We start from the raw sequence: 15,240 nt of genomic DNA on the forward strand, positions 1-15,240 counted from the left end.
ATTGCAAGTGCAGGAAAACACCCACTGGAGAAAGACACACAAGGCAGAGACAGGCAGGTTGCTCCCCCAGGCTTCAAGCGAGGTGTTCCTTTAGGCTTCTCCCAGGAGGTGGCAGTTTCAGGGAGAAGCAAGCGTCCTCTGGGACGATGGTGGAGTTACACATTTTGCCATGGCAGTGGCAAGGAAGAGGAAGTGAAACAAATGAAGAAGGAAATGAGAAGTGTGATTTATGGAGCTATTCTGACTCCACTGTATTAAGTGGAAGCCTTGGATGCTCTGCCCCTTACTCAGGAGCTCAGCTGAGGATCAAAATTGTATCACGCATTTGCCCGTCATTCTTTAGTCGAGGGATATTTCTGTAGGATTTAGCAGGGCCCGCAGCTGCCACGGCGGTACCTGCTGTACCGGTAGGAGTAAGGGCTGCAAGAGCCAGAACCATAAGATCTACCGTAGCCATACAGGCCCCTGTAACCCAGGGAGCCTCCACAGCTCCCCAGACCCCCATAGCCCAGGGAGGAGCCCCCATAGCCCCCCAGACCCCCATAGCCCAGGGAGGAGCCCCCATAGCCCCCCAGACCCCCATAGCCCAGGGAGGAGCCATAGCCCCCATAGCCCCCCAGACCCCCGTAGCCCAGGGAGGAGCCATAGCCCCCCAGGCCCCCATAGCCCCCAAGGACGGGTGCTCCAGAGGATCCCACAACTGAATCCTGGGGGAAAGAGCTGAGGATGGGGCCGGGGAAGGTGACGACGACTGGAGGCGGCTGGATCACAGTCGTGGAGTCAGGGCACTGACGGACACACGGCTCATTCCCGCTGTCAGCGAGGGGCTGGGGACGGTAGACGCCGCAGGCAGAGGTGGAGCACAGGTCGTAGCAAGACATCTTGCAGGGATGGAGGTCAATCTACAAGAGTTGATTTTACTAAGTAAAAGGCATTATTTACATACATAAAAGCACTATAGCATTCGCTGCCTTTCCTCAGACAAGAGTGCTTTGAAGTACACCAATTTACCAATGTCTATTAGAAATTAAAATTGAAGCAGAAAAGCAAAATTATTTGCTCAGATGCTTTGGTGAGTCAGTGGATCAGCAAGGACTGGGACTCCAAGAATGGATTGTATTGTTATGCATGATTTCATGACTAACTCTTCATTCCCACTGATCTCCTTTGTGCTGAGCCTTGTGAGAACAGGGATTATAAATCACTGTCTATTCAGATTTGCTCAGTAAGTTGCTTGATGCGATCATTACAAGGGAATTGCGAAGATTATTGTCCCCAATTTCTAAACATTGAATCAAGGCACTGAGATATTTATGACTAGTGTAACAACACAATGTTTTGATTCTGGCCTCCGAACTCTTTTGAAAAAATCTCACCCCAAACAACTTGCCCCCATTAACACAAAAAACCCAGGGCTTCACCTGTCAGCTCCTTAAATTCCCTCCATGACCCCTCTTTCTCTTAATTAAATAAATTTCTTACAGAGCATTTTCAACAGCTCTCAATTTCTCTCTGTGTCCTACTCTATCTAAGCCAGTGCCTGATCTCTGGTAGTATTTATGCCCATTTATCTTGAATCAATGTAAAAGCACCTTGAGTCATCTGTAATAGAATAACCTGGAGATAATGGAAGGTCTGCTTCTAAGCTCATCATTTCCCTGTGAACCATGAAGATTTAAACTTTTAAAATAATTTTCAGTCACCCATATAAACAAAAATAAGACTAATGCATATTGAACTAGTCACATCACTTCTTCAGCTGTTGGAAGTAAACTAATAATGAACTTAATTTTCTGCCATATCAAGAAACTTTCAGTTTGCTTTGAAATTAAATGCCAACCCTGAATGCAGAGAACAGCTGTCCATAACACTTTCAGTCATTTTTGTAAGCTTTATCTTTTCACCTAAGATTTTACCCACTAGTTCTTAATGGAAGAGACCATCCTGGATTAAATTGTATAGCAAAGAGCTATTCCAATAGTTGCAAAGAGCAGATTCACACTCACCCAATTCGCTGAGAAGAACGAGTGAAGAGAAGAGGTTGAAGAACCCTGAGTGGAGAGAGCTTTTATACAGCTCAGACTGCCTGAGGGATGAGAGGCTGGTTTCGTGAATGTGGATCTAATTAGTTGACACGGCACATTTTTTGTATTGATAGCTCTGCAAAGTGATGAAATTGTTTCGCTTTCTGTTTTTGTTTATTACTTGATTTCAATTATCATGTAACATAACACACGCATTACATCACACAAGGTTCTTTCATCTAAAAGAGTGATGGGTGAAATTAATGCATCTTTCATCCTAAAACATGATTCATGAAATTAATACCAGTTTTCTATGCTCTTTGGAGTTGCACCATGTAGTAAGCTGCTTCTACATAGATATTCTTCTTTGCTGTCTTATATGACAATGATGCTCAGACATTTATCAGAAATAACCTGCTGTGAGGTGTTTCTTTTGAAGTCCCTTACGTAAGTTTTCTCTCTTCTTAAAGATAAAGTACAATCTATTGTTAAATCCTCAGGAAGGCGGACAATATTTTTTGTGTGCTTAGGTTTATTTCTGAGATGTGATATAATTCATATTGAAACCCATGGAGGATTCTCAGTACTCTGAATCAAATTATATTGTAAGCATTCCCAGACACACAGTGGCATATGTCCAAAACAGCCCTAGGTTTTATCTGACCCTCAAACTACAGTTTAAAGCTGGATTTAGTTCTGAAAGGAGAGATATTTACATTTTTTAATGCTCAGGATGAAAAGCTCAAAATAATCAAAGTGTACATTGAATTAATACCTACATTTGTGATTTACTGAGATAGCTGTGTGTTTTTGTAGAAGTTATAAAGGAGAAACCCCAAATTTAACTGTATTAGATAAAATGCCTTTATTTTTTGAAAGGAAGAAGAGAGCTGTGAAGTGAGATTTCAGAGTAACAAACTTAAGCCACAGTCTAATAGCATTAACAGCTCAATGGATTCACCCCAGAATATGCAATTCTTACTGGTGTCCCATTTGCTCATCTTCCATGTTTTATCTCTGCCCTTCTTCTGGCATGTCTGCAGGTACATTTAACAGGCTCCTTTTGGCTGTTCAAAACTGCCAAGACCTCCTGCTTAAATCAAAGACCATTCTCAGGTGTTAAAGGATTTCCGCAGCTCTTATTTCCCTTGTATATCCAATAGATAAAAGCAACCTTTTAGACATCAAAGTGTCATCTAAGCGACATCAAAAAGTGGACAGATTCCCAGTGAGTATCTGATATCATAAGCAGTCAGAGATACTCAAAACTTCCAGCTCAGTTTGATCCACAAGTTTGAGAGGGTACATTTTCCTGATGTTTCCTTTAATTTCTAGCTTGCCCCTCAGGAATCCTGGATCCTGGTCTACAACTGATCTTGCAGCTAACACCATCATTGATGGCATCTTTCAGTAGAGAGCAATTATGAAGTGGGAATCCACCGGGAAAAGCAAATGCTGGCTTTTGCTGAGGTTGGTTTCTTTGTTTATGCCATTATTATAATACTATGTCATTATCATGGTTATCATAATCATCAACGTGGTTATCTTCAGACCACATATTATTTCTAAATTATGAGCTTTTCCAAATTTGGAGATACATATGGAGATTTCCTGAACTATAATATTGAAAAAAAGCCATCTCAAAGTTTTACAAGAAATTCCAAGGGATTTTCAAATACCTCATGAACACACATTACTAGCTTGTACATACTGTGTCATAATTATATAAAAAGTATGCCTGGGTGCATACACCCCCCTATTATGAGAGATTATCACATTAAAATAGGTAAGTTAACGTCACTTGGGTCTTTCCCATAATAAGTTTATGGTTTATAAGGTTTTTTGGACCTTCCTCTCTTTGACTTTATTAAAAAAAGAAGGTAGATTTTATTTTTAAATTGCACATTGGTCTAGAAACAGAAATCTGCTTATCTTAACTGAACTATTAGCCAAAAAAAACCACCCCAGGGTACAATAAGGTCTGTCTTCATTGTGTCAGAGCTAGAATCCCTTTCAGTAGTCATGGCTTACTGCCTGAGTTACTCGCTTCTCTTAGTCCTACGTTCCTAGGTATGTCTCTCTAACACGTAACAATAGGACGAGAAAACACAATAAAATATAAAAGAAAACAAAGCTCGATGAAACAGCTCAGAAAAATCGGCTTCCATAGACTTGTGACTGCCAACAGAAATATTCCTCTGTTCCCAGGACTGAAAGAAAACTAGTGGAGAACTGTCCCAAAAGCCATTAAAAGATGCTTCCAATTATTGAGTTTGCCTTGTATTGACTAGCTGGAGGTAGAAGTGTTAAGTGTGCAGAAGGAATGTTTTTACCCTTGCTATTTGTCTCCAGCCTTCATCTGAGATCCAAAAAGAATTTCCATTTTGTCTCTAGGTATACTGTTGATTACACTAAAAGACCCGTAACTGGACAAAAGAAGTGACTGTCCTCCTGTCATCCTAATTATGCTGGACTGGTAAATAAATCAAGCCAGCTTACTTCCTCCCCTAATGCTAAAGTGAGCAATGGAATAATAAAAAATAATTCCACATATAAAGCCTGGAGATAATAGAGAGGTCTGTGGTGAAGTGTGCATGTCACGCTATGTGTGGGTTTGAAGTGCCTGCAATGCACAAGCAATAAGCAAAAACAATTTCACCACTTTGAGGAACTACGTGTCCTACAATTTGGGGTTGGTACCTAATTATGAACTCACGCATAGGATGCCTAATGTCCTCCAGGCAATCGACGGAGCTGTATAAAAGCTCTCTGCATTAAGCCTTTCCATCCACTTCTCTCACCTTACTCGCCTTCGTGAATTGGGTAAGTTAGATTTCTCTCAAACTTTGCTAAACCTAACTTGCTGTCAAGGACTCTTGCTTTTAACCTAGGACGAAGTCCTCTTCAGTTACTGCCAGGCTGCCACCAATCTGTAGATTATTTGCTGCTGGAAATGTTTGGTTTCTCATTTGTTACCAGGCCCTGTAAAAACAGGCTCCCAGAAGAGGGGTATATCAAGCAGTTTTGAATCCTAAAACTGTAACATTTTAGCGCTTCAAAGAATTCCTTGACTATTTTAGGAGATAAAGAATAGTTCATGTACATGGTTGTATACGGCTGCAGTTAGCAGGGTTCTGCTGAGTTTATAACAGGAAAGATCAAACTTATTACGTAGAAACCATCAACTAATAGTAATGTAATACTATCAAAATTAGCTCATCTGGAAATACCAAAGATACAATTGAAAAGTACATGACTTTATCATGCGAAAGTCAAAACTATCCTCCCGATTACAGTGCTAGGAAGAATAGTAGTAGAAAATATGTTTACTTACAAGATTTATTACTGATACCCTGTTGGACTGCTTCATCATAACCTAATGTTTGATATTTCTTTAATGTTAACTTAAATGACCATGTTTTACAGACTGACTTCCATCCCTGCAAGATGTCTTGCTACGACCTGTGCTCCACCTCCGCCTGCGGCGTCTACCGTCCCCAGCCCCTTGCTGACAGCGGGAATGAGCCGTGTGTCCGTCAGTGCCCTGACTCCACGACTGTGATCCAGCCGCCTCCAGTCGTCGTCACCTTCCCCGGCCCCATCCTCAGCTCTTTCCCCCAGGGTTCGGTTGTGGGATCCTCTGGAGCACCCGTCCTTGGGGGCTACGGGGGTCTGGGGGGCTATGGGGGCTCCTCCCTGGGCTACGGGGGTCTGGGGGGCTATGGGGGCTCCTCCCTGGGCTATGGGGGTCTGGGGGGCTATGGAGGTCTGGGGAGCTGTGGAGGCTCCCTGGGTTACAGGGGCCTGTATGGCTACGGTAGATCTTATGGTTCTGGCTCTTGCAGCCCTTACTCCTACCGGTACAGCAGGTACCGCCGTGGCAGCTGCGGGCCCTGCTAAATCCTACAGAAATATCCCAAGTGAGGTATAACCGACAAATAAGATACGGTTTCACAGCTGAAGAGATCTGAACCTCCACTGCTCTCTTCCAAGACCACAGAGCTGTACCGCTTCAGCCCCTTTTGAATTTCTCCTCTTAACTTTGACTTTCTGTGTCTGCCCTAATGCTTCTCCTGTCACATTTACGTATTGCCTGGGGTAAACATCTAACAAAGTTGCTCAAAATGGTTCCTGTTTGTTCAACTCAACAGCTAAGACTCAGGAAGAAAAAAAAAAAAAAAAAATCAATCACATGTGAATGTATCCCTGACTGGAGAACAGTTTCATACTTCTTGGGGACTCTGAAAATGTATTCCTTTTCTCACTATCATTAAAAGTTTATTGCATCAAGGTTGCCATGTTCTGGTGTTCTTTTTTCATGGTTTCGCCCTTGTTATTTGTCTCAGGAGAAGTCTAACCTGTGCAGATGTCTGTAACAGTCTAAGCTATGTAGATTAATGTCCTGCCCAAAAACTCTGGGATTTCAAATGTACAAAAGCAGCGTGAAGCCCTCAGCACAAAAGGAACTACTGTCCTGCCCTCCCCATTTTTTGAGATAAAGATTCTTGACATTTTTGAAGAATTTGGCTTCTTGGTTGTACATCCACTGGTTACAGATTAGTAGTGGTAGAGAAATGAAACAGTAGATTAGTCATTTTGACCTCTTTCCTAAAAACATTAGACTTCAGTAAGAATTTCTTCCAGGTAAGTCTTCAATTCACCTCTTTGAACTTCAGGGTCTTACTCAAATACTTAAACTCTGTCCTAAGTAATAGTCTCTGCAGAAAGTTGAAATAATTTTCTGTCAAATACTTAAAGAAAGTTTTCTGGGCCATACAATGGAACTTTTAAAACTGAGTGTGGGTAATGGTCTTTCTGCATAACCATGAAATCTAAGGTGTTGGATGTTTTCTGATGGGAAAACAGCCTCTCCATACAGCTAGCCCAAGGGCTAATTCCTCTATGCCAGCAAGAACAGCTGGAACAGATAGAACAGAGTTATGGTACCTGGAAAGCTTAAAAGGTAAAAGAAGTCATAACCCTGTGTACATATCCTCAACACTGTTGTTGTGTTTCCCAATTCCTCCTGCATGGGAAGCCCTCACAACAAAAACCCCCCTTTTCAGCAGCTCTAACTTTCAGCCTCTCCCAGGATATTCTTCATCTAAAAGGTCCATGAGACACCCTACCCACCTCTGAAGAGCTGTTTTCCTTGTCACAGCTCCTCCAATCCTCTCCCCCTCAGCAGCTCCATGCCAATACCCTTCCCCAGTCCCACCCACCTCCCTAAATCCCTTCTGACTCAGGAGCATCCCTCGCACCTGAGGGCCTCATCTGCCACCCTTTTCTCCGTAATCTCTTTTGAATCCAGCCTCAGCTGAGCCACCAGCTCTGCTCCTGCTATGATCAGCAAAGACGTTCAAGTGGCTCATTAGGGAATGGAGGTTTAGTGTGGCTTCTTTCCAAACGTAATGTTATTATTGTAACCCAGGCCAGCTGGGGAGGGAGGATTCCTTCTCCCAAATGTGTGCACTGAGTGCAAGAAAGGGTGACTGACTTCACTGATACCTGGGACGTTTCAGCTGTGGTTTTGAAGTCTGAGTCTCATCCTATGTAAGGATGTGAGTTTTCCCCATCCACAGAGAAGAGTTGTATATCCATAGCAGAAGAAATTAAAACTAAAAGTTGATTTGTTTGATGCAGAGTAGAATCACTTTAATGAGAAATAAATATTCACAGAAAAGCATTGTAGAATATCAAGAATATGCATCAGAGTGCAGGCAATTCTTTCCGTTATTGTTTTTCATCGTCTGGACAGTGAAGTGTCATTTTATAAGAACATAAATTACTTGTTTCATCCCGCCCATTGTACACATAGATGGAAAAAAGCCCAAAAGATCATGAGTAGAGGGTGAAGAAATTAAGGACGTGCTGTGTGCTCCCAGCTCTACTGCAGTGGGAAGGCAGTGATCAGGACTTCACAACACCTCTTTTGGGACCACTGCTGTGGATCAAGATTGTATCTCTCAGTTGCCAGTTATTCCTTACTCAGGGGATATTTCTGCAGGAGTTAGCAGGGCCAGAAGCTGCCACGGCTGTACCTGTTGTTCCAGTAGGAGTAAGGGTTGTAATAGCCAGAAGCATAGGGTCTACCGTAGCCATACAGACCCCCGTAGCCCAGGGAGCCCCCATAGCCATACAGACCCCCATAGCCCAGGGAGGAGCCATAGCCACCATAGCCATAGCCCCTGTAGCCATACAGACCCCCATAGCCCAGGGAGCCGTAACCCCCATAGCCCCCAAGGACGGGTGCTCCAGAGGATCCCACAACCGAATCCTGGGGGAAAGAGCTGAGGATGGGGCCGGGGAAGGTGACGACGACTGGAGGCGGCTGGATCACAGTCGTGGAGTCAGGGCACTGACGGACACATGGCTCGTTGCAGCTGTCAGCGAGGGGCTGGGGACGGTAGACGCCGCAGGCGGAGGTGGAGCACAGGTCGTAGCAAGACATCTCACAGGGATGGAGGTAAGCTGCAACACACGCTGATGATTAGACTAAGTAGAAGACAAAGACTTCAAAATTCATCAGTTTACATTAAAATAATGAGTCAAGTACAAGATTTTGAGTAAATAAATTGATTTCCCACTTTGCAATATAATCTTTTTTTTTCAAAAAGCAGATTTTCAAAAATTCTCTAAAAAATATCTACACATAAAAAGGCATATGGGAAACATTATGCCTAGCTCTGAAAGTGTTGCCCCTCATGAATATCCTGTGAGGAATTTAGATATATTACTACACGTTAAACTGAAAACTGAGAAGCAAAACCAGAGAAGTCAAAGTCACTTTGTCCAAGGTAATTTGATGAGTCAGTAGTTGGGTTCAGAATGTTTACATGAGATGTAGTTTATATATAACTTAATTACAGTAGCTTCTTCTTCCCACTCATCCCAATTTTGCTGAGAGTTGTAGGAACAACAGATTATGGGATTGTCACTGCCCTGATTGCTCAGAAAGCCATTTGACAAGACAATAAAGGACCGATGGTAGTGTTGTTATCCTAATTCCCACCTACGCAGCCACTGTATGGATACAGCCTGGACAATTTCAATATAAATCAGCATTTTAGTCCCTAATGTCTTCCAAAAACACTCATTTCAAATTATTATTCCCAGGACAAACCAGGACTCCTTGTTAAACCCAGTAATTCAGCCTATATTCTCCTCTCTAAACTTAGTTATTTTCTCCAAGTGTGGTTTTACTCTTCTCCACTCACTATGTCCTGCAAGTCCTTAGCAGGGTTCTGAGGAAGAATATAAAAAGCAAGAAAGTAAAGTACAGCCAGAAGATTTGCTGTACCAGGACAACACACACAACTTGCTCAGATGCATTGCTCGTTCATCTCAGGTTGCATGAATGGCTGCAATGGTGACGTTCTCAGTAAACGTTGAACCTCAAACTTTGGAATAAGTTAAATGCATTGAAGTAAGGGTAGTGCTATGCATTTCTCAGTGTCAGGAACATTGGGACCTCCACTGTGCCCCACCCACCAACTAGGTGTATCTGCCACCCCAGAGCCAGCATTAGAATCTCTGTTCCAAGGCAGTGCAGATTCACTCAACAGTATGGATGGTGGACATCAACTGAAGTTGAAACCAACAATAAAAAGATACATTGATAGCAATAGAGAAGAATCGGACTTACCCAAGTCACCAAGAAGTCAAGGGAAGTGTTTGGAAGAGCTATGAGAGGGAAGAGCTTTTATATTGGAGCAGCTGGAGGTACAAGATCGACATTGGTTGCCCGCCCCAATTTCAGACACGTGTAACCCGTGGAGATGATGAAATTGCTGTGTTCGTTATTGAAGTTTATGAGTCCTTTCAAATTTGTTTGTAATAGGACCTAAACATTACTTTAGATTACAGAGAATTCTTTCATCTTGTGACTTGTTGGGGAAAATTAATACCTGGCATTATTCCAGTCACTTCCTTGAAATCACAACAGAAATTATTAAACCAGCTCCTGTTGTATTAACTTGACACCTAGAGAGTGTCTCATGGGTTTATCAGAATTTCAGACTGCTGTCATGGACAGGATTTTTGTTTAAGTGCAAATAATTCACATTACAACCTGCCAGGACAGAAGTTAAAGACTGTCAATGTGATATGCAGGAAGGTTGGGGTTGGTTTCTGCACGTTTAGCTTCCCCACCTGCAGGTGGGGGACAGAGCACCCTTGGGAGTTGGTGATGTTCTTCAGCAGTATTTGACACAGGCCGTAATAGGGACAATTCAGCTCCAAAGAGCAGCAGCAATTCCAGGGACCTGCAGCGTCTGCTTCAGTCTCTAAATAAGGTTTACGTGGAAATTGAAATTTAGCTTTGAGCAAAAAAACTGTGAAATCCTTAGTTTTGGAGTGCTGTCCCTTCATGCAGATATGAGCTGAATCAGTTTCTCCATCCATCAGTTACTCAAAAGGTTGTATTCTCTTACAAGAATGCGTGGGGAGAAATCTGCACAATTTCACATAGGAGATGGAGAGGAAGTCTTTTTCTTCCTGGGGCTTGTTTTTGATTTTTAAGAGATAAACATGGAATGTGTTTCTGAAGTTAACTAAAGCTACAAAGGGATTGGAGATTCCAAAGAGAATTTTTCCAGGTATTGTTGGTTTGATGTTTTTAGTGCAAAGATGTTACTTGAGAATATTTAGTAGGCCTGAGGAAACCTAAGCTTTTTCAGTACAAATGGATCCTCCGGTGCAAAAATTGACATGTGGCAGAAATGTTTTGAATTATTCACTTTGATTCTCAGGAATTTGTGACCTCCTGTAATACACTATTCCTGCTGCAAGCCATAAGTCCAGAACAGGGCTGAGCTGGCAGTTTCTGTGAACAGGGAACAATTATGAACTTGGAATGCACCACGCAAAACAAAGGCTGGTTCTTCCCTTGTTTACAGATGTGTTATTTTAATACTGCAGACTCTATGCCATAGATCATCTCTAAATTATGAGGTGGGTTTCTCAGCCTTTGAGGTGGTTAAAAGTTTTTTTTGACAATAATATTTTCAAGCTTCCAGGGAGCAAGTCTTTTCAAATGCCGCAAACTATCCACTAATGGTTTGAGAATGCAATCTTACAATTAGATTAAAGACATGTACCTGGATTTAGGTGCCTAGCAATTATGGAATGACATCACATTAAAATATGTAAGTCAAGGTATTTGGTATAATCAGTTCATGACTGAGTACTGAGGATTTGTGCATCTTCAGGTTTCTTCAGTGTAGAAGCATAGAATGAAATGCAAAATTTAAAATAAAATACAGTATTTCATAAGCTGTATAACCAGTGTATCTTTATAATTTTCAGTTGCACATCAGACAACAGAAACAGAGGATTTAATTATTTTCTCGAGTTATTACAATTCTATCAATGATCAACCTTTATCCATGCAAATGATTTCTCTGCCTCTGTCGTGGCATATCTCCAGATAGCTTTAGCAAGTTGCCACCAGTCATAGGATCATAGAATGGTTTGGATTTGAAGCAACCTTAAAGACCATCTACTTCCAACCGCCCGCCGTGGGCAGGGACACCTTCCACTAGACCAGGTTGCTCAAAGCCCCATCCAACCTGACCTTCACATGTTCCATTTAATTTCATTTCTCAGTAGTCTTCAGTATTGCCTGATCTGAAGATGGACCTAAAAATGGATCCCTGAAGGCTTTGTATCAGCAGAGAGAAAACTGGAAAATGTGGGTGACAAATGCTTCACAAAGAAAGTGCCTTGCAATCTTGAGAACAGAAAGGGTAACTATTAGTTTGCCTCTAGACTCCTACCTGGGCTGAAATACAGTGAGACCTGCTAGAAAAATCTGAGTAGTTTAAAAGGATGTTCAATCTCTGCCCTCTGCTTAAAATCTCATAGTTCTTCTTCCATGGTTGTAGAATGATGGTCCAAAGGACTTGCCAGTGTTTGAGAAAAGGTCAGGGAGAGTAATCCACGGCTGAATGCAGAACAAAGAAAGCAAGAGGTATTTCCCCAAGTGCCTCGTTTGTTAGATGAGGCCAGCACTGTGTTCAGGAGCAAAAGCCAAACAACAGAAAACCATTTAAGGACCACAGGATGTTTTCTGTGGCTTCCTTTGGGTGCAGTATTGGTCTCACATTAAGTAGCTGAGAGTGCAAATGATAAAGGTAGAAATGACGACCCCAAAGTTGCTCTAATGAACTCCATTTTATCTCCAGGTATCTTACAGCCTGGATTTAATGGAAAAATCTGTGTGCATCAGGTGGCCATAGCCACGCAGTGAGCAGCTGGGTTTTGCCATTAATAATGGAGAGGCTAAGGAACTGCATTAGTATAATTCTTGTTGTAACACCAAGGATGTGAATGGAATGATAACAGGAATGAATATGACCTGTAACCATTTGAGATGAAAGAGGCTTCTGTGATGAAATGCACCTATCATATTTCACGAGACTTCGAACCAACAAATAAACAAATAGTCAGCAAAACTTTGAGGACCTACGTGTCATATTATTTTTGGGTTTGCCCCAATTATGCACATGCACAAATTGCACCTTAAGTGATCCCCATGATCTAGGGAACTGTATAAAAGCTCTCCCAACTCAGGGTTCTTCATTCCACCTCGCTTCCTTTGTTCACCTCCGTGAAAAGGGTAAGTATCATTCTATGTGATCTCTTTCCTAAAATTCAAGTATCTTTTTTCTGCCATTTTTAATTAAGGTCAGAATCATCCATAAGTGTTCTAAGATTCTTAATAACGTTGGATTATTTCACCATGAATTTATTTTTCTTATTTGGTGTTGGACATCCATGTATTCAAGTTTAAAATGGTAAAACTAGTTTTTTCAAAAATTATTGTTTCTTGTTAAGACAAATTTGAGCTATCAAAGCAGCTTCCAAAACATCAGCAGAAGACTTGTTCAATCACTAAGAATTTTTTTAAGGATTTTGCATGTAAGTTTTTGATATGTGTCTATGTATATGTATGTTTTTGTTGAGGGGTCAAGCTTAACCAGAACAAATATAGAAGTATTGTCTAAAGAAGTATTGGAAAACAGAGATGAAACTAGGAAATCCTAATCTACCCTTTACATTGTCCTTGCTTTGAGCAGGGAGTTGGACTAGATGACCTCCAGAAGTCTCTTCTAATCTAATATTTTATTGGTTCTAGTGGGGAAAAAATTGTTCACAGGCGGTACTGATTCCTAGTCCTTCCATGGGTTTTCTTTTAGATTGGGTCAAATCCCATGGTGACAATCTGTCTGAAGAGCTCAGGTCCCAGCACACGTCTCTGCAGTAGAAACCTAGCCCTAGTTATCTGAATGTACCAGTTTCCCATCTGGGAAATCAGACAAAAAAATCTTTTCACCCACCCTGTGACTCTCAAGCTACTTTGCAATCACTTCGGGGCAGGGAATGCCTTATTTGATCCATGTTTTTAACAGGTTCAATATACCGGCAGCATGATTTTAGCTATTGCTTCTGGAAGCATGCTACAAGTCAATATGCCAGAGTTGTTCTTCCAGCTACCCATTAATTTACCACATGAGCTTTGCTGGTTGTCAGGTTACACTGCTTTGTTTTCGCTAGTAGAAACCAAACATGAAACGACCTTGTAGACACAGACATTCTAAGAGTGGCTGCAAAGTATAGTAGAAGTAATTTGCAAAGTAAAGTGCTGGATAATATTTTTGGAGTGTTTGACAATGGGGTAAAACAAAGAATGACTTCTTAAAGGGAACTAAATATAAGAAATTAGGAATGAGTCCATGGAAGAGATGACTGCTCAGTGTGCAATCTGGGCAATGCGGATTTACAAGAGGGAGAGATGTCTCATGAAAAATATTGAAGAGAAGGAAGGACAATCAAGACCTGCAAGATAAAGCCATGATTCTAGTCCATGTGTCCAACTTTCAAACTCTTTTTCCAATTGAATTTGTGCCTTTCCTTTACTCATCAGCGTGTGTGTTGCAGCTTACCTCCAACCCTGCAAGATGTCTTGCTACGACCTGTGCTCCACCTCCGCCTGCGGCGTCTACCGTCCCCAGCCCCTCGCTGACAGCTGCAACGAGCCATGTGTCCGTCAGTGCCCTGACTCCACGACTGTGATCCAGCCGCCTCCAGTCGTCGTCACCTTCCCCGGCCCCATCCTCAGCTCTTTCCCCCAGGATTCGGTTGTGGGATCCTCTGGAGCACCCGTCCTTGGGGGCTATGGGGGTTACGGCTCCCTGGGCTATGGGGGTCTGTATGGCTACAGGGGCTATGGCTATGGTGGCTATGGCTCCTCCCTGGGCTATGGGGGTCTGTATGGCTATGGGGGCTCCCTGGGCTACGGGGGTCTGTATGGCTACGGTAGACCCTATGCTTCTGGCTATTACAACCCTTACTCCTACTGGAACAACAGGTACGGCCGTGGCAGCTGCTGGCCCTGCTAAACACAACAGGAAAATCCACTGAATAATGTCCAAGTGAAAAACAAAATGCAGATTCATCAGTGAGCGGATGAGTGACAGCTTTGTGAAAGCACTCACAAATCCTGTTCAGTGCAGTGCCTTCTGCATGCTTCACACCTCTCCTTCTTTTCTTTCCTGATATCTTCATGGGTTCAGTTCCTTGTTATCTTCTACTTTATCATACTTGTGACTGAATGCAGTGAGACATTTAACAGTGTCTTTCAAAACGCATTTGACTCTGACATCTTGGCTATACATTCTTGATATTGCAATGTATTTTTGTTCTTTGCATTCTCATTAAAATTCTGTTGCATCATTTAAAATAAGTGCGTTGTGGTTTTGTGTTCTCATCCATTCTGAATTTGCCAACTTTTCTGGATAAAGCTGCCTGTTGTACATATGGCTGCAATAATATTGTGCAAATCCTGCCCACATAGTGAAAGTCTCCATGAGGAGCCCTTGCTAGGCCTGTTTCACCACTGAATTGCACAACATGGTCACAACATGCTGGCCATAGACGAACAGCAGCCTTCTCTACCCTTTACTGTGTTAGACTCCCCATTCATGAGCTTGTGATATAATTCTTTGAACTACAAGTGACTGTTCACACTCTGAAAGTTAAGCTCTTGCTTATTCCACTGCCGACTTCTCAATCCAATGTCACACAAATAATTTCACCACGACAGTTCTTAATGGAACATTGGTGACTGACACTAAATGAATTTTAGATTCTGTGTTTCTCTAGCACAGACAGCCTAGATCAATGCTATTAAATTGTCTCACTCTCTAAAATTCTG

The 15,240-nt window shown here is 42.2% G+C and overlaps 3 protein-coding genes across 3 annotated transcripts; 2 read left to right on the plus strand and 1 right to left on the minus strand.

The window, feature by feature from the left end:
• Positions 1–365: 365 nt before the first annotated feature.
• LOC104256828 (scale keratin) lies at positions 366–8,475 on the minus strand. The gene is made up of 2 exons (XM_059832235.1): positions 8,157–8,475; positions 366–679 (listed from the first exon to the last, which is right to left on the minus strand). Exons 1-2 carry the CDS (start codon positions 8,473–8,475, stop codon positions 366–368), a joined length of 633 nt encoding a protein of 210 aa, XP_059688218.1.
• LOC132320072 (scale keratin-like) lies at positions 5,472–5,924 on the plus strand. Its single transcript, XM_059832237.1, has one exon. The coding sequence runs from the start codon at positions 5,472–5,474 to the stop codon at positions 5,922–5,924; it is 453 nt and encodes a 150-aa protein (XP_059688220.1).
• A 5,509-nt stretch (positions 8,476–13,984) lies between the features above and the next one.
• On the plus strand, positions 13,985–14,425 carry LOC104256827 (scale keratin-like). The gene has a single exon (XM_009811382.2). The coding sequence runs from the start codon at positions 13,985–13,987 to the stop codon at positions 14,423–14,425; it is 441 nt and encodes a 146-aa protein (XP_009809684.2).
• The last annotated feature ends 815 nt before the right edge of the window (positions 14,426–15,240 follow it).

The sequence above is a fragment of the Gavia stellata genome, chromosome 33 (genome assembly GCF_030936135.1).
Source record: "Gavia stellata isolate bGavSte3 chromosome 33, bGavSte3.hap2, whole genome shotgun sequence".
Lineage (NCBI taxonomy): Eukaryota > Metazoa > Chordata > Aves > Gaviiformes > Gaviidae > Gavia > Gavia stellata.

Bases quoted from the DNA above. Each gene is read 5' to 3' on its own strand.
- LOC132320072 (XM_059832237.1), top strand. From the start codon at position 5,472: ATGTCTTGCTACGACCTGTGCTCCACCTCCGCCTGCGGCGTCTACCGT.
- LOC104256828 (XM_059832235.1), bottom strand. From the start codon at position 8,475: ATGTCTTGCTACGACCTGTGCTCCACCTCCGCCTGCGGCGTCTACCGT. The intron at 680-8,156 runs ATGGGGGCTCCC...CCTCTGGAGCAC, and splicing joins CTATGGGGGTCTGTATGGCT to CCGTCCTTGGGGGCTATGGG.
- LOC104256827 (XM_009811382.2), top strand. From the start codon at position 13,985: ATGTCTTGCTACGACCTGTGCTCCACCTCCGCCTGCGGCGTCTACCGT.